Source organism: Strix aluco, chromosome 12, assembly GCF_031877795.1.
Source record: "Strix aluco isolate bStrAlu1 chromosome 12, bStrAlu1.hap1, whole genome shotgun sequence".
Lineage (NCBI taxonomy): Eukaryota > Metazoa > Chordata > Aves > Strigiformes > Strigidae > Strix > Strix aluco.
The window spans coordinates 22625937-22651493 of record NC_133942.1 but is presented as its reverse complement, the minus strand read 5'-3'; the positions used below and the strand labels follow the sequence as shown (position 1 = coordinate 22651493).

Here is a 25557-nt window from a genome sequence, read left to right as displayed (position 1 = left end):
CCAGCTTTGGACAAGGCCTTTGATGCTTCTTTTTTAAAGCAAAAGCAGAAAACCAGGTAAATTTCTAATTTGATGACAGAATACTGGCACGATTGTGGTTCATAGTTAATTAGAATATGCATATAAAGAAAAATACATTTTGCAACAATCTTGTCATTAAAAATGTCAATTTCAAGGATGACAGATTGTCTTAAAAGTCCATTTTTTGCCTCAGTCTATCTCTAAAAAGCATTAGTGGGACTACATGAATTTAATTGAATCTTGAAGATTGGGGTTTTATAGAAATGCTGCATTCAAACACTGAGTGGTTCCTTCATCGGTTTCTTTCCATGGTTGTGCCTGCCTTTCCTGAAAAAACCTTTATAAATAAGAGAAAAAAATATAAATCCTACCATACCATATAACAGTGTTTTTTCATTAAAAAAATTTAGAAATTATGTACTTGCAAGGTATTATTATTCTTACAGACCGTTGGGGGGGGATGCAGAGACAGATGCATACACAAAAAGTAGCTCTCAATTTAATTTCCGAAGGAATAAAAGGTAAAAGTGGTGAATAATCTGCATGGTTTCTGAAGAGTAACATACAGATTTATTCAATACAGGAGAAAGTGTGTCCCTAAAAAAGACCAGTGATTTTAGCCGGTTTTCCCCTTGGAAACAGAGCGCGCTGAATTGTCTGTGCGTCCTTCTGCCTGCGAGCAACCCCGCAGTAACGTTGGCCACCGCTGAGCCAAGTGCTCCCGGCCACCCCCCCCTCCCGCTCTGCCGGGCCCACCGCACCAAGGCAGGCTGGGGACCGTCTTTGCGGACAGCTAAACACCACGGCTGCCCGCTCGCTCCTTCGGCGCCTTCCCGCGCCGTGACACCCGGCGGTGCACAGCGCTGCAGCCGGCCATCCTGCGGGGACTCCGGCCGCTGCCGCGGGCCGCCGGCCCGCGCTGGCAGACCAAAGGGTCCCGCAGAGCGGCGCGGACCCGCAGCAGCACGCTGCGGGGAGCCCCAAGCCCGCCATGATGCCCAATCTCACTTCGCCTCCGCGGGTGAATCCCGCGCCCCCTGCGCCCCCGCTCGCTCCCGGTCCATCGGATGCGTAACACAAGCCCCAGCCCGTGCTTCTGGGCCGCACCGGCGGCTCCCTCCGGGCCCCCCGCACCGCCCTCGGCAGCTCCAGGCCGCCCTCAGCCCGCCGGCGGCGGGAAGCGGCGCCCTGAGGCGGCCCCACGACATGGCCCCGCCCCGAGCGGCCGCGGTGCTGAACGTCACTCGTACGTCAGTTCCGTGTCCGGAGCGGCGGCCGTTCTAGGCAGGCTGGCTCTGAGGAGACTCTATGGTGAGGCGCCGGGCCGTGGGGCAGGCGGTGCCGGGCCGCCCCGCTCGGTGAGGGCGGCTGGATCCCCGCCGCCCGGCTGGGCCCTGCGCCCCCGCCTCCTTCCGCCGCAGTCTCGGCCTCAGCTCGGGCGGCCGCCTGCCCCACGAGAGGGGCGTCGCGGGGAGCGGCAGCCATGAGTGTGGCGGAGCGGCCTGAGGAGGAGAAGGAGGAGGCAGCGGCGGCGACGGCCGCGGCCAGTCCCGGGCTCTCGCTGGGTACGTGAGGGGCGGCCGGGCTGGGCGGCCGGCGGGCTCAGGGAGGTCCGAGGACGGGGCTGGGTCCCGGCACCGCCCCGAGCTGAGGGCCCGCGGGGAGCGGGGCACGCCGCCGTGAGGCTGGGCTTTGGCTCCGCCGCCTGCCCCCGGGGCGGGTGGTCGAAGGTCTTGCGGCTGGGTTCACTCGGAGACGAAACGCATCTCTCTGTCGTCGTTTTCTCCCATGCGGTGCTGCCTGTAGATTAAAGGGTTTTGCCTTCCAAGAGCTCTGCTCACAATAACTAAGTCATAGCTTGCCCGTACGAAACTTACAGTGACTGTTAGCTAACTCTTGGAAACTTTTGGAGTTCAGCCTGTGGTGTTATAATGAGGTTTTTGTATGTTTTGAGTGACAGACTAAGACATTTATTTGGTAGGCCCAGGTTTACTCTCTAACTTTGAAAGCAAAGGGTGGGTGTGTGTTATGTATTCTTGATGTATAGCCAGAACAATTGATATTGACTGTTTTTTTCCCCAGTAGACTGGAGTAGTTGGAATTTTTTTAGTGGTTTTGGAATACTCTTTTCTGGTCTGCTGGTGTTCAGATAAAACTGTTCACCAGGAAGCCCATAATATAGGACTGGGAATAAGGGAGGGACAAAGAGGGGGAAGAAAAAGGAAGCTCAGTTTAGTTGATGAAGTGCAAAGAATTACAACCTCAGTGTTGAAATGCTTTTAATTTTTAAACAGGAAAAATATAGTTGCTCAAGGTGAAACTTGAAGTGCATGCTGACCTGTCACATTCAAGCTTGCTGTTCTTTGGTGTAGGTCCTAGTGTTGCATCTCCAGATGAAGGAGTAGTAGAAGATCTGCCTTTAATAGATGAGAAAGCTGTGGAGCAGCTAACTGAAGGATTGATTTCTCATTATCTGCCTGATCTTCAGCGATCAAAATCAGCACTACAGGAACTTACGTAAGCAAATTTTTAAAACCAGCTTCTTATATGTGCATACCTTATTTGTTGCTTTTTTTAGTATAATATTCTAGCTACCCTTAACTAGAATATAGTTTATTGCAGCATTTCTGTGTTCTGACTATAGCATCCCGAGTAGTTAAGTGATTTGCTGGAGTAGTGGGGGGTGTATAAGCTGCAGCGTAGCCTATCAGAACTTTGACTGAAGAATGTATAATGCTAGAACACTAAAATCCCCTAAGCCAGGTATAGCAGAAGACATGTTAGATTTCTTAAATACTTGTTCACTTCTGTAGTGGAAAGTCTGCCAAAAGCTGAATTTATTTTGCTTGCAGAGATGCAGTTCATATTCAGGGCAGCTTGTAGTGCAGTATATTGTTTGTTGTCCAGTCTCTAAACTGTGTTGCAAAATATACACTTGGAAAATATAATTAAGGAGCTAACCAGATAAGGATTCTTTGTACATTGGCATCTCACTGATAGCCGAGAATAGTTTATTTCAAACTCAGGCTGGGTCTGCCATGGATGCAGAGGTATTGGAAAGGGCTTTACACAGATCCATCTCGGGTTTTGCAGGGTACGGTGGTTTGGGTTTCAGGATGCATGATGTGTTTATGCTGCTGCCAAGGACAGCCTGTGTCTGGAAAGACTTTAGCTGATTTATGTGGGATGGAGGATCCTTAATAAGCACCAAGGATCCACGCAAGTTCTATACAGAAATAACTTAGTCCCACACCATGATGCAGAGGCACCCAAGGAGAAAGTCAAGAGCTAATTGTTTTTTCCTTCATTCAGTCTGCAGAGTGCCTGTTTGGCAGGCATGGATATTAATCCTGGATATCCATGCTGTATGATGCCAGCTGAGTTTGTGTGTAGTCAGCTGGGATTTCTCTATAGCTATTTACTCGTGTCTTTATTGAAATCACCTAGCAATGCATAAGAGGAATCTGATATTGGGAAGCATGTATTTATATTGTTACGATCAAAAGTAATATTTATTTAAAGGGCTGGTTAAAAAGCATGTATGCAGCTTTACCTTGGTTTTATGCATCATTTTTGTTTCAGACAGAACCAAGTGGTATTACTAGAAACATTAGAACAAGAAATTTCAAAATTCAAAGAGTGTAACTCCATTCTTGATATCGATGCTTTGGTAAGTACTATTAATGCTTTCTTAAATCTCTATTAGCATAGATTTTCTTGCTGAAGCATTAGTATCAACTTGTGTATTTTCCTTGTTCTTAATGACTTACAGGAACAGAACCAACCAGTTCAGATATTCGGGACAAATTATTGCTGGAGAGGGTGTGGAACCAGCATATTTCCCTTAGATTGGAAGGGCACTGGGAAGAAAAGCAGGCTCAGTCAGCTAGTGGTAGTAAGCCTAGTTGTTAAAGACCAGTAGCCGAAGCGAAGATATGCCGTTTTTCAGTTGGACTGAGGCTCCAACGTGAGCTCTGTGAACCTCTCCAGACTAGTAGGAAGGGTGTGTGAAACACTGATATACGGTGCATAAAATGGTAATATTTTTATTCTGTTTAATGAATCTTCGTTCAGTAGATTACTGGGTGTACCTGTTGACATATGGAAGTTTTCTGTATTAATATATGCAGTATGTGAACTTTATATATAAACTTGAACATGTTTAATCCATTATCAGGCTGTTCTGGTAATCACTATGTTTTTGATTGCTGTTTTGCTGTGTAACTTTATAGAACAACTATTCCAACTTGACAGTCACTGCTTTAACAGTTGTGTTTTTCAAGTTTTCAGAAGCTAAACACTATCACAACAAGTTAGTGAATATTAGAAACGAAATGATGATGCTCCATGAGAAGACATCAAAGTTAAAAGTGAGTGGGATAAATATCTTTACTTTCCAACATAAATATTTAATTATGTATTACTGACTTTCAGCTTCTATTTTGGATGCATGCTGAAAGTTCTGTTTAAAATACAATTTTCAATCCTTATCTTAAATGGATGGTTTCAGTAGTGCCAAGCCATGTATGTTTTTAAACTTTCACTTACTCTTAGGTGTGCTCAAGGAACTTACGCACCTGAACTACTAGTAAGTCTCTGTTGTTGTTATGTTTAGGTGGTGTAAGAATTATGCTTTGTTCTGTCGCTTAATCCACTCCATTCCAACTAGTTCTCTGTTGTTTCAGTTTCTGTGCCTTTTTAATGAAAACTAGATTGTCGCAAATGTAAGAATTTCTCCTTCTATTTCATGTAATATTAACAGTGGCATAAGTTCACTGACTTCATGCTATATGGGCAGTCTCTGGTTATATTCTGGCAAGATTAGTCCTTGAGTATGTTCAACAAAAGGATTTTTTTCTTGGAGGCAATAATTTGCACAGTACGCACCTTGCCTGGTATACATGAAGGATGACTCTGAGTGAGACTGAAGGGAGTCTGGTCTGTATTTTCCCTGTGTAGATCACAGACTTGCTGCTTCTTAACAGTAGGATGGAAGCGGGAGGGAGGAAGAAAAAACAAACGGTTTATGCAACATTCAGTCATAAGCAGTGTGGACTGGAGAATATAGTGTTAAGAGAATGGGAGGGATTTTGTTTGTAGCTCCAACTTAAATACAGCTATAAAACTTACAATTATTTTCTGGTCTTTTCTGTTTAGAAAAGAGCACTTAAACTGCAACAAAAGAGGCAGAAAGAAGAATTAGAACGAGAACAGCAACGTGAGAAGGAACTCGAAAGAGAGAAGCAGTTAACAGCAAAACCTGCTAGGAGGACATGAAAGCAGAGCATGCAACAACTTGTCTGAATTAATCATTTCTGCATTCTCTGGAATTAAGGCAGACTTTGCTTAAACTGGGTTATAGCTGTTACTAGCAACAGTCCGTGATATTATAAATTCCAGAATGGTAATAATAGGGTTGGTAACATTCAAATTTTTTAATTTCAGCCATTCAAGTTGCCTTCTTTTGTAATGCTATGCAGTTTGATATTATTATAATGTAAGTTAATTTTTTTTTTTTGTGTATATATATATAGGAGATCTTAGGCATCACAGTTTTAAATACCTATCCATTTTTCCATCTGTTCTTCTGGTGTTTAGATTTCTGAGAGATATTTGGTGACTGGTATACATGTTTTTTAGACAAAATACAGAATACTAGTTAAAGTTCAGTTCTCATCATCAGACTTCAGTGGCCACCTATTTCACCAAAACTGCTTTGATTCAGGCAGTTGGGATCTTTTTTTGATGCCCTGGTTCATAAATACTGACTTTGTGCAGCTTTAGTTTGGTCTGTCTCCAATGAACTGAAGAAACTTCCAACGTATTTGCCTGAAAGCTCACTTTATTGCAGCAGTCTTACTTTTTTTGTCATCAAGTACTTAAGAACAGCTTTAAACTAACTTCTGATTAAGTTCCCAGCTGGATTGTTGGGGGGGGGAAGCAGAACACTAAAGATTCTCAAAACTGATGTGTGCACAATACAAAGATTAATGAGTCTGTGCCTCCACAAACATTTGAGTTGAACCAGGGAACTGTTGCTTCTGTTGTGGTTTGAACAGGAAGACTGTGTGGTCTAAGCAGATTTCTGTGGGATTAGAAGTTGTACTTTCTTCATTTTGTGTGACAAAACACAACCTAAACTAAACAATTTCTACTTCATGTGAAATTCAGTTACCTGTAGGAAAAACTACTGCATTTAATTTTTTTCCTTAATAAATTATTCATTTGCATTTCAGGGCTATGTAAGAGAATTTCTGTTATGCTGTCCTCAGCCAAACTGATGAGTGTTAGTGTATATGATGGTAAATGTGGAATGGAGGTTGATATCCATTTCTGTGAATGTAATTGCTTTCTTGCAGCACTTGATGTGAACTCTCATTCAAATGAATGTACGTGTTGTCTAGACTGGTAAAAGAGCTTTAAACTGTTTGTTCTTACAGTCTAACAAGCTAGTTATTTTATATCTGTGTTATTTTTAAAGTAGTAATGCAAGTGGTGTGTTTTGAAGTAAGATAAAGGGTAAGCTCTGTAAAGTTTTCCATAAAATATGTATGGAATGGTATTGGAGTCAATTTTACTTTTTCTTCTGTTTTAGATGGTTTACACAGTATATACCTGCCTGGACTCTTCTGTATTGTAATTTTCTGAACTAATTTCCTGTCCTTAATATGTCATCTTTTCCTGTGAAAGACGTACTCTGACGAGTAATCATCCAACATGCAAAGTAAACTGGGGAAGGAGAACAAACTACTTAAAAGTCTGAAGAGACACTGAAATGCTGGTACTGAAGCAGTAATAGATTAAAACTTTCCACAGGTATTTTTCCTTTAAGTTGACTTGTGTCTGTTACTTGCCAGTGGATTGTTGACCTGTGCTGTGGTTTGTATGTATTTCTAAGAGAAATGTAAAGAATTTCCACAGTCCATATTTGGAGCAGAATGTACATAACTAAATATTGTTTAAATATTTTATTTTGTAATGTAATTTCAAAATTTGTTTCTGGGAATTTAAACAATTCTTATTAAAGTATAACATTAAACTAAATGCCTCAGTATCCAGATCAGGATTAAATTCCTGCGGTGTTCCTTGATTTATGTTCCCTCATCTAGAATCCAGGTTAGTGTTTCAAGTTGTGGTCTTTTTCTGTCAAGAACTGTGGGGTTTTGTGGGGTTTTTTTGGTTTTTTGTTTTTTTTTTCAAAAATCATGACTACTTTTATTGAAACTACAAAATTCTAAGGATCGAAATCGATGCTTTTGCAATTGCATACTTCAGTGTTTCTTTGGAATAATTTCTGATCAAAGGAATAAAAGCTTGCAGTGCTTTCCTGAGGAATCACATACACAGATGTAAAAATGTAATTGGTAACTTTTCCCATAAAATTGTGGTAAAATCTGGGTTTTGTACAAATAAGGAACTAATTTTACTAAATGACCTATCTGTAATAAAGGGGGGAAAAATTAACGTATATAGGGAGAAGTTTAGTCAGTTTACATAACTTTTTTATTAATGAGCTCCTAAATTATTTCAGCCAAAATGGCAATTAATTATCTCCATAGGATGTTTTTCTTCCAAATACTCCTCTTGTGACTGAATGCATAAAAAGTAAATGGTGCTTTGGATTAATTTAACGATACTGGCATCTAAAATTGTATGCTTGCATTAATATGCACAGCTAGAATGAGTAATTCTATTACTGTATGCATTTAGTCTTGCTTGATTTTATAAAAAATTACCAAGTAGATAAATTTGGTAGTGTTAGATGTTTTCTTACTGACTTTTTATTCCATCTACATGAGGAGGTGCACTCTTTTTGAGAAACAGATAAAATGACAGCTTTAAACCACTTTTTTTTTTACTAGTTTCATACTCTGTGTACTCACCTGTTTTTATCAAGTCATAGCAACAGAAGACAACTGTGCAGTAACTCTTGGAATTTTTATTTTGTAGGATTCAAATTTAGGAGTTACTGTTGGTAACTGAAGAATCTTGGTTTCCCATGCTTTTATCTTTGCTATTGTTAACCTTGATGCTTCATTTGGGTCCCCCCACCTATAGCTGTACAGCTTTACGTGAGCCAAATTTTAATCCAGATAAAATATTTTTCACTAATAGTGGTAGCTTTGCCATGGTCATAAGACAAATATTTGTTTCTTTTTGGAAAGTGGCTACAGAATATTTTATCTTGTTTTATTCAGCGTGCTGTGACCTAAGTGGTAATAGCATAAATAATAATATAAAGGTTGTTTCTGTAGCTGTTCTGCTGGGATTCTAGCAGCTGAGAGAGTTCTCTGGCCGATTTACTCTGAATTAGGCTTCAGCAAACACGTTCTGCCACCTCCTGCTTGCTTTGTAACACTGCTGGCTGCTCTCCGCTGTCATTCTGAACTTGGAGCTTTAATGCCTCATCTTGCGGGGGTCATTTTTTTTTTTTTTAAAAAACCTCATTAAATCTGATTGGTTATTTGATCTTTGTTGGATAAGTTGTGTGAATATAACTACTGCTAAAAACTTTGCAGGACTTGGTGATGTTAATCTGTAAGAATACAAATTATAGCAGCATAAATACTAATATGGCTATTTGTGCTAGGCAAAACACAGCATGCATGAAGTTTCTTAGTAAGGCTGTATGTAAAGGTAGCAAAGATGATTTGATTTATTTATTCATTTATTTATTTTTAAATCAAAGTGTAAGCTTAAGTTGAAGCAAAGGGTTGGTTTTGGCACAAATATAACTCCTTTCCAGTAATTTGAAGTACACTTGTACTTTACTTTTCTCAGTCCTTGGCAAAGTGATTTGTGGAAAAACAGGCACCAAAACCAGACAGTCACATCCCCACCAGCACCACCGTATGTCTTCAAACCAGCCCTTTGTGATACCAGCTCTTATCATGTCACAGATTTGGGTTCCTTAAATGTTCTCTATGTAGGTGATTGAACTAAAACTGAGGGGAAGACCAGTACTGCTGGTTTTAACATAATAACAATAAAGTTAATGGTTTTAACTGTTTTCCCTCCAGGCAGTAACTGTTGGCATCTACGATCTGTGAGGTTATGACTAACTCCAGTCCATCATCTAAGTGGTGTTCATGAAGTGTTGTGTAGCTTTAAAGCACAGCTGTTGGCTGTACCTGGTAACTCAGTATTTCCTGCTTGGGTTTGCTCCTATCTATCCACGTACCTCCACCATATCAAGCCATGGTGTTTAAGAAAGGAAATAGAATACCCTGCTTGGCAGTCGGAAAAGTCACAACAAATGTATTCAGCTGTCACAAACTTGCAACTTAATGAAGCAAATCATTTCAAGCTTGATAAAGAATAATTCTGAAAGTTGTACACATGGAAAGACAATAGTCTAGGGCAGTAATTCATGCAAGTAATTAATTTTGCACTGTCAGTCACACTGAGAGGTAAGACAAAAGATAAGGCTGATCTATTTTGTTTCATGTGTTGCAATGAAAATGCATCCTGGCACTGCTGTGAAAACAAGACCATCTGTGCATGCACTGGTCAGCAAAACACTATCTGTAAATTAGCAATATAGTTTATTGCCTTGATGAGCAAGACTTCTATCACCTGGGACTCAGGTAAAGAGTAATATCCTCCTGTGTCAATACAGCCTGCTAGAGTAATAATAAACAGTTAATAAGAACTCTTTGGCACCCCACTACCTAAAATCAAAGTTTCACCCCTTCAGCACTCAAATGAAATTGCTAATTTTCCAGTATTTAAAATTGGGTAGAAGTCGTGTTGGCAAACTATGTATGAGAATGTGTTTCTTACTCTGTTTTGCTTCTGCTTCTACTTTTTTTTTTTTGCTTGTATTACTGTTTCTTTTTTGTTAGCCTTACAGATGCTATGATTTAGAGGTATGCCAGAAGAAGAGTATCTCCAAGAAAAAATAGCAAAGATGATGTGAGGAAATTACTGCTTTTCTTCTACATCACCCAGTGTTACTAGAATTCATTTGAGATTGTGCTCACCATCAGGTAGGCACTTTCCACAGAAGAATCATCCCCATGCTGGAGAGCTCACAGTCTAAGCCTAGACAGACATGCAGATGTTGTCCCACAGCGGGGTCAGTACAATTAACAGGCCAGGAGGTGCATGTTCCGGGCTTCCCAGGAAAGCCCAGTTGCCTGGTGAGTGTTACCCATCGCTCCCGCAGCCCCCCCGGGTGCCAGTGGCCCTGAGGAGGTGTGTACCCAGCAGCGTGTGCCCAGCCCTCGCATAGCAGCGTCCACCCCCTCACCCTGCCTGGACTTTGCTGTTGTGGGAGGGATAGGCAGCACTCCCTGCAGCTGCAGGAGGGCTCTGGGCTACAGGTGAGTAGTTTCTTCATGTTTGGTTTATGTGTTCTGAGTTAAGGGTAGTCATTTAAGTAATTTCGTTATTAAAATTGCAGACCATCTCTGTGAGAAGTCTGTGGGGAAATACACATGAGAGCATAAAGAAGATATTTTAACATTTAAAGACAATCCTAAAAATAGATTTTTAAAAAAAAGAAAACCAAAACAACTTTCTTTTCTCATGGACAGAAGGGAGGATCAACCTCTTAGAACAAAAAATGTGGAAAAAAGGCTGTGCTCTGACTGTACCAGGACAGCTGGGAATGGGAAGTCAGGAAGCTCTTCAAAATTATAAAAATGGGCAGTTTGGTTATTATAAAAGATGTGACTGTAAACCATGGGTTTTTTCTCTTCAGAAAAGTCACTTCTGTTAAGAAGATGTCTAATCTCCATGTTATATTTTTAAAGCTACTGATTGTGTCTTCTCCCAGTACATTTTCTGTCCAGTAAAATCCATGAAAGTGTAGGTGTTCAGCAGCTTTGAAAAATGAGCCTTTGCCTCTACATGGGAACACACTGTCATCAGAGGTCATTTATTAATTATTGATCTAGTAAGTGGGGGTTTTTTTTATTCAAATGTAATTCTTCTGCTATTTTTCTGTCTATAGAAAAGGACTGCTAGATTAAGGTTTAGGGTTGCTGCTTACAGGTAACCTGATCAAGTTCAGATACTGAAGTATCAGTGGTCACTAGGTTACAGCTGGTGTAGTGGTCATGATTTTGGTTTAGGTCAGCCTGAAGTGAGTGATCTATGTTAAGTGATCTAGGTGGGACTTCTAGACTGGTGCTAGCCAAATGTGCAGCTGGGTTTAGGTCAGGGTTTGGCAGGGGTCTGAATTTAGGATTGGAGTTACAGAAGCACATGTATTAGGGTTTTGTTTTCAGATGCACTCAGAAGTTAGAAAAGGAAAGGCAATTGGGAGGGTTTATTTATTTGACAGTGCTTTCATGTAGAATAATGTTGTGCAGATCTTCTGTGGAACTAGTATTACATGTGCCAAGTCTTGTACAAGTGACAGGAAGAAAAATGGTTTGTTTCGGAGGCCTTTTGACTTTGGACTTTCTTACTTTTATTATGTTTACGCATTTTAGCCTGGTGTTGCTGGTATTATGTAGCTGTAGAGAACATTACAGAAACCTCACATACATGTATGGAAGGACTAAATACTGAGAAGTTCCTCTGAAAGGGTAACTTGTATCCTGTCAAAATTAATATCTTTTGGCTAAACCCACTTCTTGGACTTACTTTGTGTATATTTGGGAGGTCACTGTTTACAAGTAGGCAAAATGAGTCGTTCTAATTCAGATCTTATGTGCTGTGGCCTCATCTCCAACAACCTCTGTACCTAGCAGGGAATGTCTGTGAGAACAGAGGGAAATTGTCAGGCTTGACGTTATGATTGTTGGCCTTCAGCCGTAAGTTGAGAAAAGCAACTGAAGCTTCTTTTCTACAAATAGAAGCTCAAAGTAACATAAAGCATAAGACAAGTGGCACAAGCAAGCTAAGAGCATTAGCCAGTTTGCCAGTGGCTGGCCATGAGCAGTGTCAGTGCCTTTGTGCTGAACAAATGACAACTCTGGAGCTGGGACAGAGAAACTGTTCTTGTTCAGAAGCGCAGGATGTGATTGCAATGTGTGAGCCTGGATGCGCCTGGGGACTGACGTGTACTCCTTTTCAAATGGGCACCCTGCAGCACTCCCTTCTGCTTCTCAGTTTCATGCAGACAGTGGAGCAGCCTCGTGGCATCTTCCCATTTAACTCCTCAACACCTTTCCTCCATTCTTTATAGCTTCCCACAACTGGCTGTGTATCAGCTGAGCAGTTTTACCTGTGCAGAAACTTTGTGCCACGAGGGGAAGGTTGAGCCTAGAAGGAAATGACCCAACACACACTTTGGATCTGTCGGTTGCTTGATGCATATGAGCTGGCACAAGTAATTTTGTCTGTGTGTGTTACTCTCAGCACTAATCTTCACGTGACCTTTTCTTTTGGCTTGACAAACCTGACTTAGTGGATTAACAGCTGTTATTACTTCATGCTGTCACCATGCCATAAATCAAAGGCCCTAGAAAGTATTTGGGGAAAACATCTTAAAGCTTGGCTCAGCAGTGGGCTGAACAGAAACAAGAGATAGCAGCCCTGCTCTGCTTGTGCGACGGAGAAGATCTTCTTTCTCCGTGCATCCAAGTGAGTTACACTCCGATTTCAGCTTGGGACTCTAATAATTAGTTTGACTTATCTTTTTCTTTTAATATTTCCTGTATTTTTTTAACACGGTGGGATTCCAGGCTTAAGTCTGATGGTTGAGATGGCAAGCTGGAAGAGCAGTTGGTTTGAAGACCGAAGGACATTTAGGAAAAAGATTAAGACAAACCCGCAGGCAAAGCTGCTGCGATGCTGAAGTCTGTTCAGCTTTCCTCGGAGTGCCGGCAGCGGGGTTGGGACCTTTAGGCGAGGTCGGCGATCTAACGGAAAGGGAGCGGCCGGGCTGGCCGGCTGGCAGAGCCCCCGCGGGGGAGCGGCGCCCAGCGAGCTGCACGACCCCCGGCTGCCGCACAGGCACCGCCCGGCCCGGCTCGGCCCGCCTGGCCTGGCTTGGCCTCCGGGCCGGGCCCCGGCCTTTGCCCGCCGGGCAGCACCTGGCGCCGCCGAGCTCCGCCCCACCGCACCGCGCCCGCTGTCGGGACCCGCCGCTTATCGCGCCGGGGCGGCGGCGCGGTCCTGCCCCAGCCCTTCCCCTCGGCGCAACAGGCAAGTGAGGGGCACCGCGGCCGCACCGCGGGAGCGGGCAGGGTGGGGACCCCCCCTGGCGAGCGGGGCCGGGGGGGGGGGGGTCAGCCCTGCCGGGAGCGAGAGCAGCTCCCGGGCGGACGGGCCGAAGAGGGCGGCGGCCCTCGGCCCCGGGGCGGGGGGGTCCGTGCCCGGCGGGGCAGCCTGCGGGCCTCGGGCTCCGCGCCGGGAGCTGAGCGCGGCCGGGGCAGCGCCCTGCCCGGGGGGGGCTCCCGCGGGGCCCGGGGAGCGCCCTGCCCGCTCTCGGGGCCGGGCGAGGGGAGGCGGGGCGGCAGCAGGGCCCTGGCGCGCCCGTTGCGGCTCCACAGCCGCAGGCGCGGGGCCGGGTTCGCCGCGGGCAGCACCTGCCGGGGCGGCGGCTCGCGGTGTGGGCTCGGGGACAGCCGCCGCGGGCGGGGAGCTGCGCGTGGGCCCGGCGGTGCCTGCGGGACCGGTAACGGCTTCGTGGCGGCACCTGAGCCTGAGGGCGGGCGGGCAGCTGCTGCCTGCCGGGCTGGCGCGCTGGAGCTGCCGAGTGCGTGTGCACGGGTGGAGTGTTTGAACTGTTAATCTGTGGCCAACTGTTTAGAGAATAGTTGCAATGAACTTTACTCTTGCTAGTAAGACTTTCCTAACTTCCTTTCTTCTAACTCTCTGCAGTAGATTGTTCCCGAACTGGCTCCGCTGGAGTAGTCAGCTAAGCTTAGGAGAGAGACCCAGAGCGGGAGGAACTGTAGTTGTCCTGTGTCGTGCTTCAGTTAAACGTGTGTTCCACGCGCTAGTTGTGTCTCTCGAGGCTTATTTACTGGATATGAATCTGCAGACCCGACGAGAATGGCCTGTTGGGTCTGAGGATGTACCTGTGCTGGGACACACCTCCCCCGCGTAGGTGATACAACAAAATTAATTGTGACGAGGTGCCTCCGGTGTTAGATCAGTAAGCGCACCTAGTAAGTGCCTGTGAGAACAGGTTGCGTTTTAGTGCTTGGAATTAACCGCTTGTGATTTGCCAGCACTGTGTTTCTGACTTGCTGTTCATGTCTTTAGTGCACAGAGAGAGATTTTATTTACTTGTGGCCATTAATACGTGGAGAACTGTAGCCAAAGATAACTTTTACACTTTGAGTTTGTTTATAGGCTGGACAGTGGGTTGTAGCAAGAAGTGTAATGAATGCAGTTAGGTGGGTTTTAGCTGCTGTGGTTTGGGTTCCACGCAGAATTGGCTGAGGAACACCTGTTGAATCTGCTATTTTCTTGTATAGAGTTTGGAATTGGTTCAAATACACAAAAATATTAAATTGTATGCATTTCCTAATAAACCTATTTTCAGCAAGGTTCTTCTTCAAAGAAAAGTTTTAAAAAAAAGTTGGTAACCATTTCCTCCCTCATGCCTGTGGAAAGGCCATTAATTTGTTTTTTAAGAACAACTTAATGAAGATAGTTCCTTATGGTTTGTTTATTGGGCTCTTAAAGGGGTATAAACCACTACCTCTGGAAAACAGTGTTTTCTATTTCCTTTTTTTTAAAAAAACCTGAAAAGTCACTATTTTTATGTTTGTACTACCTTAACCTGCTTACTGGCATTCAAGCACTAAATAATGCTGAGCTCTCCTGACCAGTTTACCTGTAATTTTTTTTCAAGTGCATTTTTTTCAGTATTAGACTATTTTAAAAGCATGCAAAAGAATAGCCTTACAGTAAAAGGGAAAAGAGATTTATGAATGGAGGTGAGACAGTCACTGACTATCTCCAAGGTAAGTGTGTTTGAAAAAAAAGTCTGTTTTTAAAAAAAGGAGGAGAAGCAAAAATGCTTTGAAATGTTAATTCTTGTGGTAGAAATGACATTTTTGTGGATTTATTGTGAGTCACATCACCCTGATTTTTATGTGGTGCTAGGTGAGTTGTGCTGCAGTAGGGTTACACAAGCTGCCGACGCTGTAACAAGCTACTGTCTTGAAAGCATTTGTAGAACAGACTTGTCTCTCCTGGTGACAGAACTAGTTTGAAACAGCACAACTGTCTCAGGCTAAGCAGAGCCCTCGCTAAGGCAGAGAATGTATTGTAGGCTTTACCTTTCTTGGCAGTGCTCTAAGACTTGTATGTGGATCTTCATTAGGAACGTGATTTCATGCTGTATAAGGCTAATACCAACTGTCACATTTTGTGGTGCAAAGTTTAAAGGGTGATGGATAAATGTGCTGTGTATTTAAAATGGTCTTGTAAAAGCTTATAAATTTCACCTCAGTTCAGTGGGCTAACTACAAATTTTCCCCTTTGCCTTCATTTTTGTCTTGTAATTCCCCTGTTCCTTTATCTCCAGTGTCCAAAGCAGAGGGTTGATGTGTTTTAACTGACTCAGTTGTACAACTGCTGTCTAATTGGGAGTTTACTAGGAAGGATTTTGCTGCTCTTTTTAAAACAGCTGTCTACAAATGACACTTCAGGTTGATTGTTTCTGTATACTCTGAAACAACTTAGAAGCAACGTAACACTGCATTCTCATCAATTAGACTGGTGTTTAGTTAAGGTTCATCTTGTGTATTCTTATAGCATGCTTACTTCAAAATCTGTTTGGTCAGAGAGGATAATTATGCCTTAGTTAGCATTACAAAAATGAAGTCTCTGTCTCTTGGTCTGGACGTGCTGTGTGTTGTCAGCCAGCAGGCCGCTGTGCCTGTTCTGTGTGTTTAACAAAACCCAAAGCAAAACCCTGTGTTCATGAGCTTCCGGAAACAGGACGTCCCTCTTGAAACTGTCTCACAAACGGAAGTTGCAAAACTTACTCTTCACAATTCACTGCTCTCTGACTTGAAGAAAGCAGGACATCTCTCCATCAGGTAACATCTATTTCTAGGGCTAGAACAGCTTCCTCCCCTTGCTTGAGCAGTCTGTCCACATCTTTAAATAACTGCCTGCACTAGATAGTTTCACTTTAGAAGGTTGTTTATCATCTAACTTATTCTAGAGCTGTTTTTTTAATGTTGAATGGGGAGGGGAAGATGTTTGCCTCTTGGAAACTTCCTGTTAAAACAAAATGATTAAAACTGTTTTTACAGTGAACACCTCTGAGACTTTCCTTCTTTGTCCTAAATTAATTGTACTGTAGGGTTTAATAATGGCACTTCATAAAGAATTTGGGGTACGTGGACATGAGGGATGTTAAGATAGCACATGAAGGTGCAGAATGAATTGCTCAACTACATCTAGTGTAGTGGAGTATTTTTGAAGCTGACCTTGGAAGACTTTCTTTAAAATATTTGAGGTTTCTAGTTTATTTTTCAATTCCTGTTTCTAAGTACCATAAATCAGTTCTACCCTTTTAAAGTGAAAAACTGGAATTCCTACCTGATGACTCAAGGAATTAAACAAAGGGGAGCAGGTATAGAACACAGGAAAGTCTTGTCACAAGTTGCTTTTCACAGGTTATAATGCTTACTCATTCTTTATTGGCAATGCGGCAATAAGGAACTGAATTAAAATGCGGTTATACCTGTTTTATCACTGAAAAGCTAAAAACTGATATTCAGCATGTGCAAACAATGGATTTAGAACAGGAACAGCTCTTGTCTGCTGTAACAGAAGGAGGGAAACGTGGTTAACCTTGACTGTTCTGGATAACGCAATTGCATATCCAGTGCTACAGTTGTCAAGATATAGCATGCTTTAAGGGTCTGGCTCTTGCTTGTGAGGTGACAGGGTGCAGCTGTAGCAAGGATAAGTATGGGTTTCTGACCTTTGTTTCCAGCTAATTTGCTGATGTAAAAGCTAAGAGGTGACCACGGATAGAGAACTAAGTATTTTGGGTATACTCAAAGATCCCAGATCTAGGAAGATGTGAGCTCTTGTTTCATTGAACTTTGTTTTCCTATCAAGCTTAGGGTTCGCTGCTTCTCCTGCAAGAACAGATGAATACACATGCCCTTGCTCAAAGTTCTGCAGAATATGGCATGGTTACTCTAAAGGCTTGCACGCCTAAGAGGCAGCAAGGAGGGCTGTTTCTGATGTGTGCATATGCTGGTACATCCTAACATTAAAATACAAATGTAATGGTGTGTTTGGCTGACACGTTACAGTTAGTGGAATGGCACTCAGTGTGTTCGCACCACTACCTTGTTTGGTATTTCACTGATCTACAACACCTAGCAAATTCTTGTTCCTTTTTGTGGCACTCATCTCTTCAGGATTGTAATACTGCAGCTGGAGTTACAGCATATGCGTCGCCTGTGCTACAGGATCAGATACACTTTCTTGCCACGATAACCAGAAAATGTTCTTATGCTTTGTTAGAATTCATTTGCTTGTGTGAAATTTCAGTTTCCTGGCAGAGGCCACGATTGACTTACTTTGTTTTTTTCTTTTTTCTTCCACAAACTGATTACAGTCCACTAGCAAATTAGTGGTTTAGCTGCAACAAAGGTTTAGTATTATAGTTCTTGCCTTGAAGACTCATCCAAGCATATAAATAAATATAAATTCTACCTTCTGTAACTGTTACTGGTGCCTTTCTTTATCTTGTAGCTTCCCGCTAACTGAAAGATGTCAGCAGCTGGAGTAGTGTCCTCCTGTTCCTGTCTCCGTCCTGGAGTATGGCTGCTGAAACCAGGAATGCAGGAGATGAGCTCCTTCGGCTTCCATACAGCAGCCAGGTGTGCTGCCAAGGATTATTATGAAGTACTTGTGTTGGGTGGAGGCACTGGTGGAATCACCATGAGTGCTCGGATGAAGAGGAGAGTGGGGGCAGGAAATGTGGCTGTTGTTGAGCCAAGTAAGGTAAGTCTTTCTCGGCTGTAAAGCATTGAAAAGAATAAGTGTTTTGTATATGTGACCAGAATGGTCTGCGTCTCATCCCTCTCCAACCCCACATGTTTTTATCTGTGGAGAGGAAGCCCACTAGCCATCTTTTAGAAGGCTTTGCATGAAGTTTGTTGCTCCGTGATAGAGATGCATGCGCCCCTCCAGCTTTGTCATGCAAAACTCTTGGTTATTTATACAGCTTCTTTTGCTAAGAATAATACAGTGTTAAGAGCACATTGCTTCCTATTTGGAGTGATGTGCCTTCATCTTAAAGTCCCTTTAAAACAGTTCTTAAATGTCCATTTGAACATTTCTTTCAGACTCATTACTATCAGCCACTGTGGACCCTGGTTGGCGGTGGTGCAAAGCAGCTGGCAACTTCTGCCCGTCCAACAGAAAGTGTCATGCCTAAAGGTGTTGAGTGGATCAAATCTCGAGTTACAGCACTGGATCCAGATAAAAACTGTGTCTGGCTGGAGAATGATATCAAGGTAATAATGTTACAAAAAAAAAAAAAAGTTAGTCTCCTATGTCATGAGTTGTCTGTCCACCTCCTGCAGATCCCCTTGGAACTGCCTATCAAGCAGGACCTTTCTCCAGCATCTAGGAGGCCAGGCAATTCCACTTAGTCTTAAGAGAAGTACTTGATCCTAAAATCTGTTTCTAATAAAAATTGTTGTAGATAACTAAGTTAGAATAATATCAACTTAAAATATCATTATCATAAGTCTTTTCCCTGTTTACAGTGAACTGAGCACAAAAGATAGAATTTTTTGCACCCAACACTTGGCTTTGTGTATAGCAAAGGCTGTGTGTATAACTCACAATGCAGTTAGCATTTTAACTATAAATTATTCTTAGAGCTTAACATTTACGTTACTAATGCTCACTGTATCTCCTTCCCTTATGACTCTGTTGCTGTCTGATAACTTAAATTTACTTTGAGGTTTTGTCTAAAATACTTTTTTTTCCCTTACACAACAGATATCTTACAAGTATCTGATAATTGCCCTTGGGATTAGTCTGCATTATGAAAAGGTATTTGTTTTACAGTAATCATGTTTTTATTAGTTTTAATGGCATCATGTACCCTTATGATTCACTAAAGTAAATGACTTTTCAGTACACTTTTTTTACTGCAAGATATTGAATGCTAATACAAATTAAAGAGCCAGAAGACAGCGTAATGACTTTACTCTTTCCACAGATCTCTGTAATAACTCAAATTACCCTTGGGAAGGTCTTTTAAGACAGCTTTGTTGCATCTCTGAGAATATCAGCAGATGGGGCAGCAAGTTAAATCTAGAACTTAGAGGCAGTCTGTAATAATGAGATAATAAGGTATGCTGACCGTAGTCCAAAGCATCTCTAATGTTGACAGAAGTGAGGAACACACAGCAGTCAATAAATTCTGTCCTGCAGAATTAATATGACCCACCCTCACCTTTCTTAAAGGGTGCACTTCAGAAGGAACCAGCTGAGTCACCGCACTTGTGGTAACTGGGGGGTCCCACCTGGGGCCCTTCCAGTCTATTAGGTTTTCTGTACACTTTATGCAGTGGCACTCAGAGGAAAATGTTAATACTGTTGTGTGGCACAAGAATGACCGTAGCAATATGGAGGAGGAAAACACAAAGGCAAGACGTTTGAGTGACTGAGTCTTGTGGTTTGAACCTGACGTAAATATGATGTAGTACCTGATAATATATTTGAGTATCTCTTTGAAAAGCTCCCAAGGCATCTGTAAAGCAAGAACTAGTCTTAGTTAACTGTAGTCACACCAGATAAATTCTGGTGCTTAGATCAGTGGAATGAGGAGAGTGTTCAGTGACCCTCTAAGTCTTCATATATATCTCTTCAGTACAACCTGATGAAACTAAATTCAGTAGTAGAAGCCATGTAATACAGTTCATCACTATTACTCTGTAGTGAATAAAATTCATATAACAGATGTATATGGCTTTAGAACAAAAGTGGCCAGTTTAAAAAGAGGGTTGGTTTCTCTTGTTTGTCTTCACCAACAGCATGCTTTCTGGTGTAGACTGTAACATCCCAAACGCATGCAGTGCATGTAACATGACTCCGTTTTCTCACAGAATTTCTGCAAACCATTAGTTTGAAATGTGGACAACTCCCTTTCTCACAAGCAGATGCTCAGGCATAGTAGGGGAATAATTATTGGAGATGGTTGAGTTAAAACAAAATAACCCTAGGAAAGGCAGGTATCTGCAACTGACTACTGAAGAGTTTCATTCAGTGTTTAAATTTTCATAATGCCTCTTTTTTGTTTTTTTACATGATTTTTGCTTACAATGATGTGGCACTGAATTTATGTATTCTTACTCTGAATTTCATGCACTAGTCTACAAAAACCTGGGTCTGAGTCTGCACCGGAGACTTATGCTACAGATGTTGCAGACCAGAGTAATTTCAGTAAATGTTAAATTGTCTACTAAATTCTAATGGAAATACCTGTTTGATTGCGAGGCTTATTTTCAAAAATGCCAACTAGCAAGTATGTATGGGCTTTCTTTTTGCTAGAGGCTTCTTAAATACCTATTTTTCAAGTCTGCATTTAATACTTGATGATGATGACAAAATTTTTGCCATCTGTACTTTAAACTTTAATTTCATTTTCTTAGATCAAAGGCTTGCCTGAGGGTTTTCATCACCCTAAAATAGGTTCCAATTATTCAGTTCATACGGTAGAGAAAACATGGAAAGCTTTACAAGATTTCAAGGAAGGAAACGCTATCTTCACTTTTCCAAATACTCCAGTCAAGTGTGCAGGGGCTCCTCAGAAGATCATGTATTTATCAGAAGCCTACTGGAGGAAAGTAAGTATTTTACTCTCTGTGCCAGTGCTTGTTCCCACAGTTGGAAGGAAGGCTTGTTCTAAGGGGTTCATATTATCTTTAAAACAAATAAAAACCACACGAGAGGAATGTGACTCAGGATTATTAAATTAAAGTGGCTGCGTTGCTTTCTCTATTATTATTATTGTATAATAAATGAAGCTAACTGAATTGTACATAAATATTTAGCATGTATTTAATACTGGAGAAACTTGTAGAATTCAGCAACCATAAGGAAAGAACTGCTTATCCTGCTTCTGGTGAGCTACAGATACAACTGTTCTCAGCCTAATTTATAACTGCAGGCAGTGCACTAAAATAATGCTGGCTGGAATTAAGTAATTCTTGTTACTTCAGGTACTTAATACCTTTTGTCTTTCTGCTAGTCTGAAAAGTGGTTATGCTTCCTCCTTGTGGCGCACTGTCCCAGCATCGGGAGGAATCTTAGCCAGGCTGTTAAAGCAAGCTTGGCGTAAACAAAAGACAGCTTCAAGTGGAAGTGTCAGGCTTCATATGTGTTTAAGTTTCATGAGCTATCCACTGGGCGAGTATCTGAATAATGCATAGAAGTGAAGGTTTGAGAAAGCTATGTGATACTAAGCTGCTACGGGTGCTTAACCTGCATACAGCAGTTCCTCAGTGGACTGCAGCCACCTCTTCCCAACTAGCAATTTGTGTGGGGTGTCTTCAGTACCTCACTCAGAAAGGGCAAAGATTATCTTGTCTAGCTTCTAACATGGTGCGAAATAGCTGTGTCTTGGGAATTCTAATGTTAATACTTCACTAGCAATTGAATGGCATTAATAGCTCTATCAACTCTTCAGCAGTGCAGCACAGTTCTTCTGTCTCAGCTAGCTTGTCACAGTTGTTTAATAGGAAAGGCTAATTTGATCTCTCTGTACAGACAGGAAGACGTTCCAAAGCAAACATAATGTTCAACACTTCACTTGGTGTCATTTTTGGTGTTAAGAAGTATGCTGATGCATTGCTTGAAATAATAAAGGAGAGGAATATTGCTGTTAACTATAAGCGCAACCTTGTAGAAGTTCGAGCAGACAAGCAGGAAGCTGTGTTTGAGAACTTGGACAAACCTGGAGTGACTGAAGTTCATCAGGTCAGAAGCTTTCAGACCTCTAGTTTGGTCCTGTTTTTTTTTCCTTGTATACTGTAATATAACTGCCACGCTATAATAACATAATGTCTGCTTTGTTGTATACTGCCCTTTCCTCCTGAGAGTACCATCTCTAACTTTAGCAGAAGATTAAAAGTTTGAAACTAAGGTGGGGAGAAGAAAAAAATATTTCATAAACCATACCTGGAGTCCTGCATGCCTTGTTAGTATAACTTGGAAATGTCTCGGATGTATATGGCAGAAGGCAAATTGCTGTTATGCCAGTCGAAATGGAGTTGTCTGGTAAGGTTCATGTTAATAAAAGGATGCACTTCAAATTTGAGAGAAATTTTCATTCTACATACTTATATTTTTGAAAAACAAACCAACCAAGAAAACCCCTCTCCATTGATTGCCTTCTATCAACACAGGTATGATTTGCTCTGATAAACTAGCTGTTGAGTGCCTTTTCTTTCTGTCTAGTATGAAATGCTTCATGTCACACCCCCAATGGGGCCACCTGATGTACTCATCAACAGTCCCGTCTCGGATGCAGTTGGCTGGGTGGATGTAGATAAGGAAACCCTACAACACAAAAAGTATCCTAATGTATTTGGTATTGGAGACTGCACCAACCTTCCAACATCAAAAACTGCTGCAGCTGTAGGTAAAGTTGCGTGTGTGTGTGTAATGAAAAGTGTGGGAGTGACAGTAAGCTTTTTGTTTAGTTTGTTACTCCTGAGGTCTTGACTTCAATTATTTCCAGCTTTCAAAAAGACCCCAGTTCCTGGGCTAATTAACTACAGACCATGCTGATGCCGTTAACCCACAGTTCTCTTGTTCCAAATGCCTCACAGATGAACTAATTCTATTTTCTGTATTCACAGAATGACATAAAATGAGTGTACTACTCTTGCATTCATTCCGTCACCATTCAGTAACAAAACTTTCTGCTCTATCTTAGCGGCTCATGCGTATGTGTCAGCTAACTGATAAGTCACTGTTGAAGAACCACATCTTCTGTACTTGTAGCTACAGGGTCCAATATAAAAACACTTCAGGCATATGGTTTCACAACTGAAAAAAAGAAGGCAAATAGGAGGGTGGAAAAAAAGAAAGGCTGTACAGTATGTTATTGGTGTGGGGAAAAAGGCTATACAGTATGTTATTGGTGTAACTCAGAGAACAGTATAGTCAGCTGCTCCAGCAAACACTTTCCTTACAGCACTTGAAACAAAACTTCACTGTGCCGGAATCTTAGTGTTTGGGAAGACTGAGCAAATATAATTTGGCATAGGAGAATGGGCAGAGGCTAAAAACATACAGCTCAAGTTGCATTAAGCTTTAGCATGTTGCAAACGGTGAGGGCAAAGCATTATTCCAAATTTTTTTCTTGCCTGGAACTGTAAACTTCCCAAACTGATTTGACATGTAAGTTCAATTACTGCTGAATTGTCTGATAAAATGCCTGGCTACTAGTGTTTGCTCTTGTAATGACGATAATTGCTGCCTTAAACAAAGCCTTAATACACCCCCTTTTTTTCTTTCTTATATAGCTGCCCAGTCTGGAGTACTTGATAAAACTATTTCCCTGATAATGAAGAACCAGCTGCCAACTAAAAAGGTACCTACAGATCTTGTCTTGGGAGAAGCAATCCTGAATGTTTTCTCTATTCTTATGCAGGAAGTCTTGCAAGCAGCTAAACTGTGTGAACCGGAAGGCAGGAAGGGCTTTGCATCAACAGTTGGGGTGCTAAATGGCAAAATACTGTATGTCATCTAGTTGCACAATTCATCTTCTTGATACAGTGGTTAAAAATAGTATGTATTTAATTCTCTGACTTTTGAGTTGAAAGGATTTTAAAGGCTGATTAGTTTGGGTTCTTCACCAGTGCAGGTGACTTTAATTTAGAGTAAAACTGTTGACTAGTATAATCCTTACTCCAGGAAAACCCTTGCACAATGTTAAACTTGCTTCCCCTCTACAGAACATGATCTTTTAAGGAGTTAAACTGGAAGGTTTTGTACTGCAGATGTTAAGCCTATAACTAGGTTCAAATTTCTCTTTGAGACTTGGCTTTCATTCTACATATGACTTATGAATTAATATTCTTTGGGGTTCTAACCTGAGTATCATCATCCATACTCCTGCAATCCTCTGGAAATTCTTGCAGCTAGATTCTACTGCTTATATACTGTCTCTTAAAGCCCATACCAGCTCTTATCCTAATCTACTGGTCACCTATTCTGCTGGTTACAATAATAACCAGCAATTAATGTCACAAAGCCCTATTGTTCTAGGTTAGTTCTAATTTAAACAATGTTGTTAAGCAAGTCTACAATCTGTTTGAAATAAAATGGCTTAGTATTAGCCATTAGCCAACCAATATTGGCTTAGCAACCTTCTAAACTTGCTGGTATTAGCACTATAAAAGCAGAAACCTCATAGCAATTTATTTTGAAATAATGAATGTTAACCATCTGGCTTGTAATACCTCAGCATTCTGGCTTTACTCAGATTAATGAAAGGGGCTATTCTTTATTGCAGTATGATGGATATACTTCCTGCCCACTCGTAACAGGCTACAACAAGGTGATTCTAGCAGAATTTGACTATGATGCTCAGCCTTTGGAGACTTTTCCCATTGACCAGAGCAAGGAGAGAGTAACCATGTACCATATGAAAGCTGATATGATGCCTTTTCTCTATTGGAATGCACTACTTAAGTAAGTATTTCAGTTCTGAGCAGGCAGAGCTGCTGTGATCATTCAGAAAAAAGCCCAGTACAGCTACCAGTTCTGGCTTAGTTCCTTAAAATAGAAGCAAATGAACTGCATCCTTAGTCATGGCTAAGATCTTGACTTTCTGAGGAGTTAGGGCATTCTGCTATTAACAGGGGGTTGTTCAAGCAGAACAGGGTTGAATTGTGCAGAAGGGAAACCTGAAGCAAAGGTGTTTCTCCAAAAAACGCTCACCTCTTGCAACTATGGTATCTTATGGGAGTAAAACAAAAACATTCCTCACCCCCTACTTTGATAGTACATATATAAAACTTGATGAAACATCTTTCTGTTTCTAGGGGATACTGGGGAGGACCAGCTCCTGTCAGGAAGCTAATGCATCTGGGCTTGAAGTAACTGCTGCTTCTCTGTGTTGGACAAACCTTTTTGAAGAGAAAGGACTGGCTGCAGAATGGATCAATACATCCTATCCACTTTTTTGTAAAATCAAGCTTTTGTCCTAAATTCACTTTTCCTCCTACTAGGAATTAAGCCTTTGTAGGCTCTTTCACTGCTCTATGTAAACTAACGCCTTAAACTACTTCTGTCCATCCACAGGAGTTTGAATTTGCATTAAGCTACAGAACACTACTGCAGTCTTCTAGAGCAATCGATTTTAAAGCTGTTGTATATGTAAAATTTTCTCCTTGACTAAACTGAATTATCTGCCTCTGAAATCAATGTAAACTGAATTATCTACATCTGAGATCAGTGTGTGCAGTGGATTTAACAGAATGCCATGCTAGTAAAATAGCCTGAAAAGCCCCTGTTGTTCTCTCCTTTTTGAAGAGCAAGATCAATTCTAATTTCCTCATCAAGCAGCATCTTGCTGCCTAATTAGATGGACTATAGAAACTGATGGTCAGTGAAAGAACT

The 25557-nt window shown here is 41.8% G+C and overlaps 2 protein-coding genes across 9 annotated transcripts; both read left to right on the top strand.

Moving 5' to 3' along the window:
- Positions 1 to 1296: 1296 nt before the first annotated feature.
- On the top strand, positions 1297 to 7065 carry BLOC1S6 (biogenesis of lysosomal organelles complex 1 subunit 6). Of its 3 annotated transcripts, XM_074837940.1 has the most exons (6): positions 1297 to 1586; positions 2394 to 2538; positions 3604 to 3691; positions 4305 to 4391; positions 4576 to 4609; positions 5179 to 7065. In XM_074837940.1, exons 1-5 carry the CDS (start codon positions 1505 to 1507, stop codon positions 4600 to 4602), a joined length of 429 nt encoding a protein of 142 aa, XP_074694041.1. In that variant the 5' UTR covers positions 1297 to 1504; the 3' UTR covers positions 4603 to 4609; positions 5179 to 7065. The 3 variants fall into 3 exon arrangements, with proteins under 3 accessions (XP_074694041.1, XP_074694040.1, XP_074694039.1); XM_074837938.1 differs by lacking the exon at positions 4576 to 4609 and having other exon boundaries at positions 1299 to 1586; XM_074837939.1 differs by lacking the exons at positions 4576 to 4609; positions 5179 to 7065 and having other exon boundaries at positions 3794 to 4391.
- A 1495-nt stretch (positions 7066 to 8560) lies between these two features.
- SQOR (sulfide quinone oxidoreductase) lies at positions 8561 to 25446 on the top strand. 6 transcript variants are annotated; one of them, XM_074837934.1, is made up of 11 exons: positions 8561 to 9155; positions 9867 to 10921; positions 17659 to 17910; positions 18255 to 18425; positions 18919 to 18972; positions 20577 to 20771; positions 21694 to 21903; positions 22384 to 22567; positions 23457 to 23524; positions 24449 to 24627; positions 24981 to 25446. In XM_074837934.1, the coding sequence occupies exons 3-11, from the start codon at positions 17677 to 17679 to the stop codon at positions 25036 to 25038; spliced, it is 1353 nt and encodes a 450-aa protein (XP_074694035.1). In that variant the 5' UTR covers positions 8561 to 9155; positions 9867 to 10921; positions 17659 to 17676; the 3' UTR covers positions 25039 to 25446. The 6 variants fall into 6 exon arrangements, with proteins under 6 accessions (XP_074694035.1, XP_074694034.1, XP_074694033.1 ...); XM_074837932.1 differs by lacking the exons at positions 8561 to 9155; positions 9867 to 10921 and adding exons at positions 13055 to 13122; positions 13801 to 15977; XM_074837933.1 differs by lacking the exons at positions 8561 to 9155; positions 9867 to 10921 and adding an exon at positions 12989 to 13122.
- Positions 25447 to 25557: the final 111 nt, after the last annotated feature.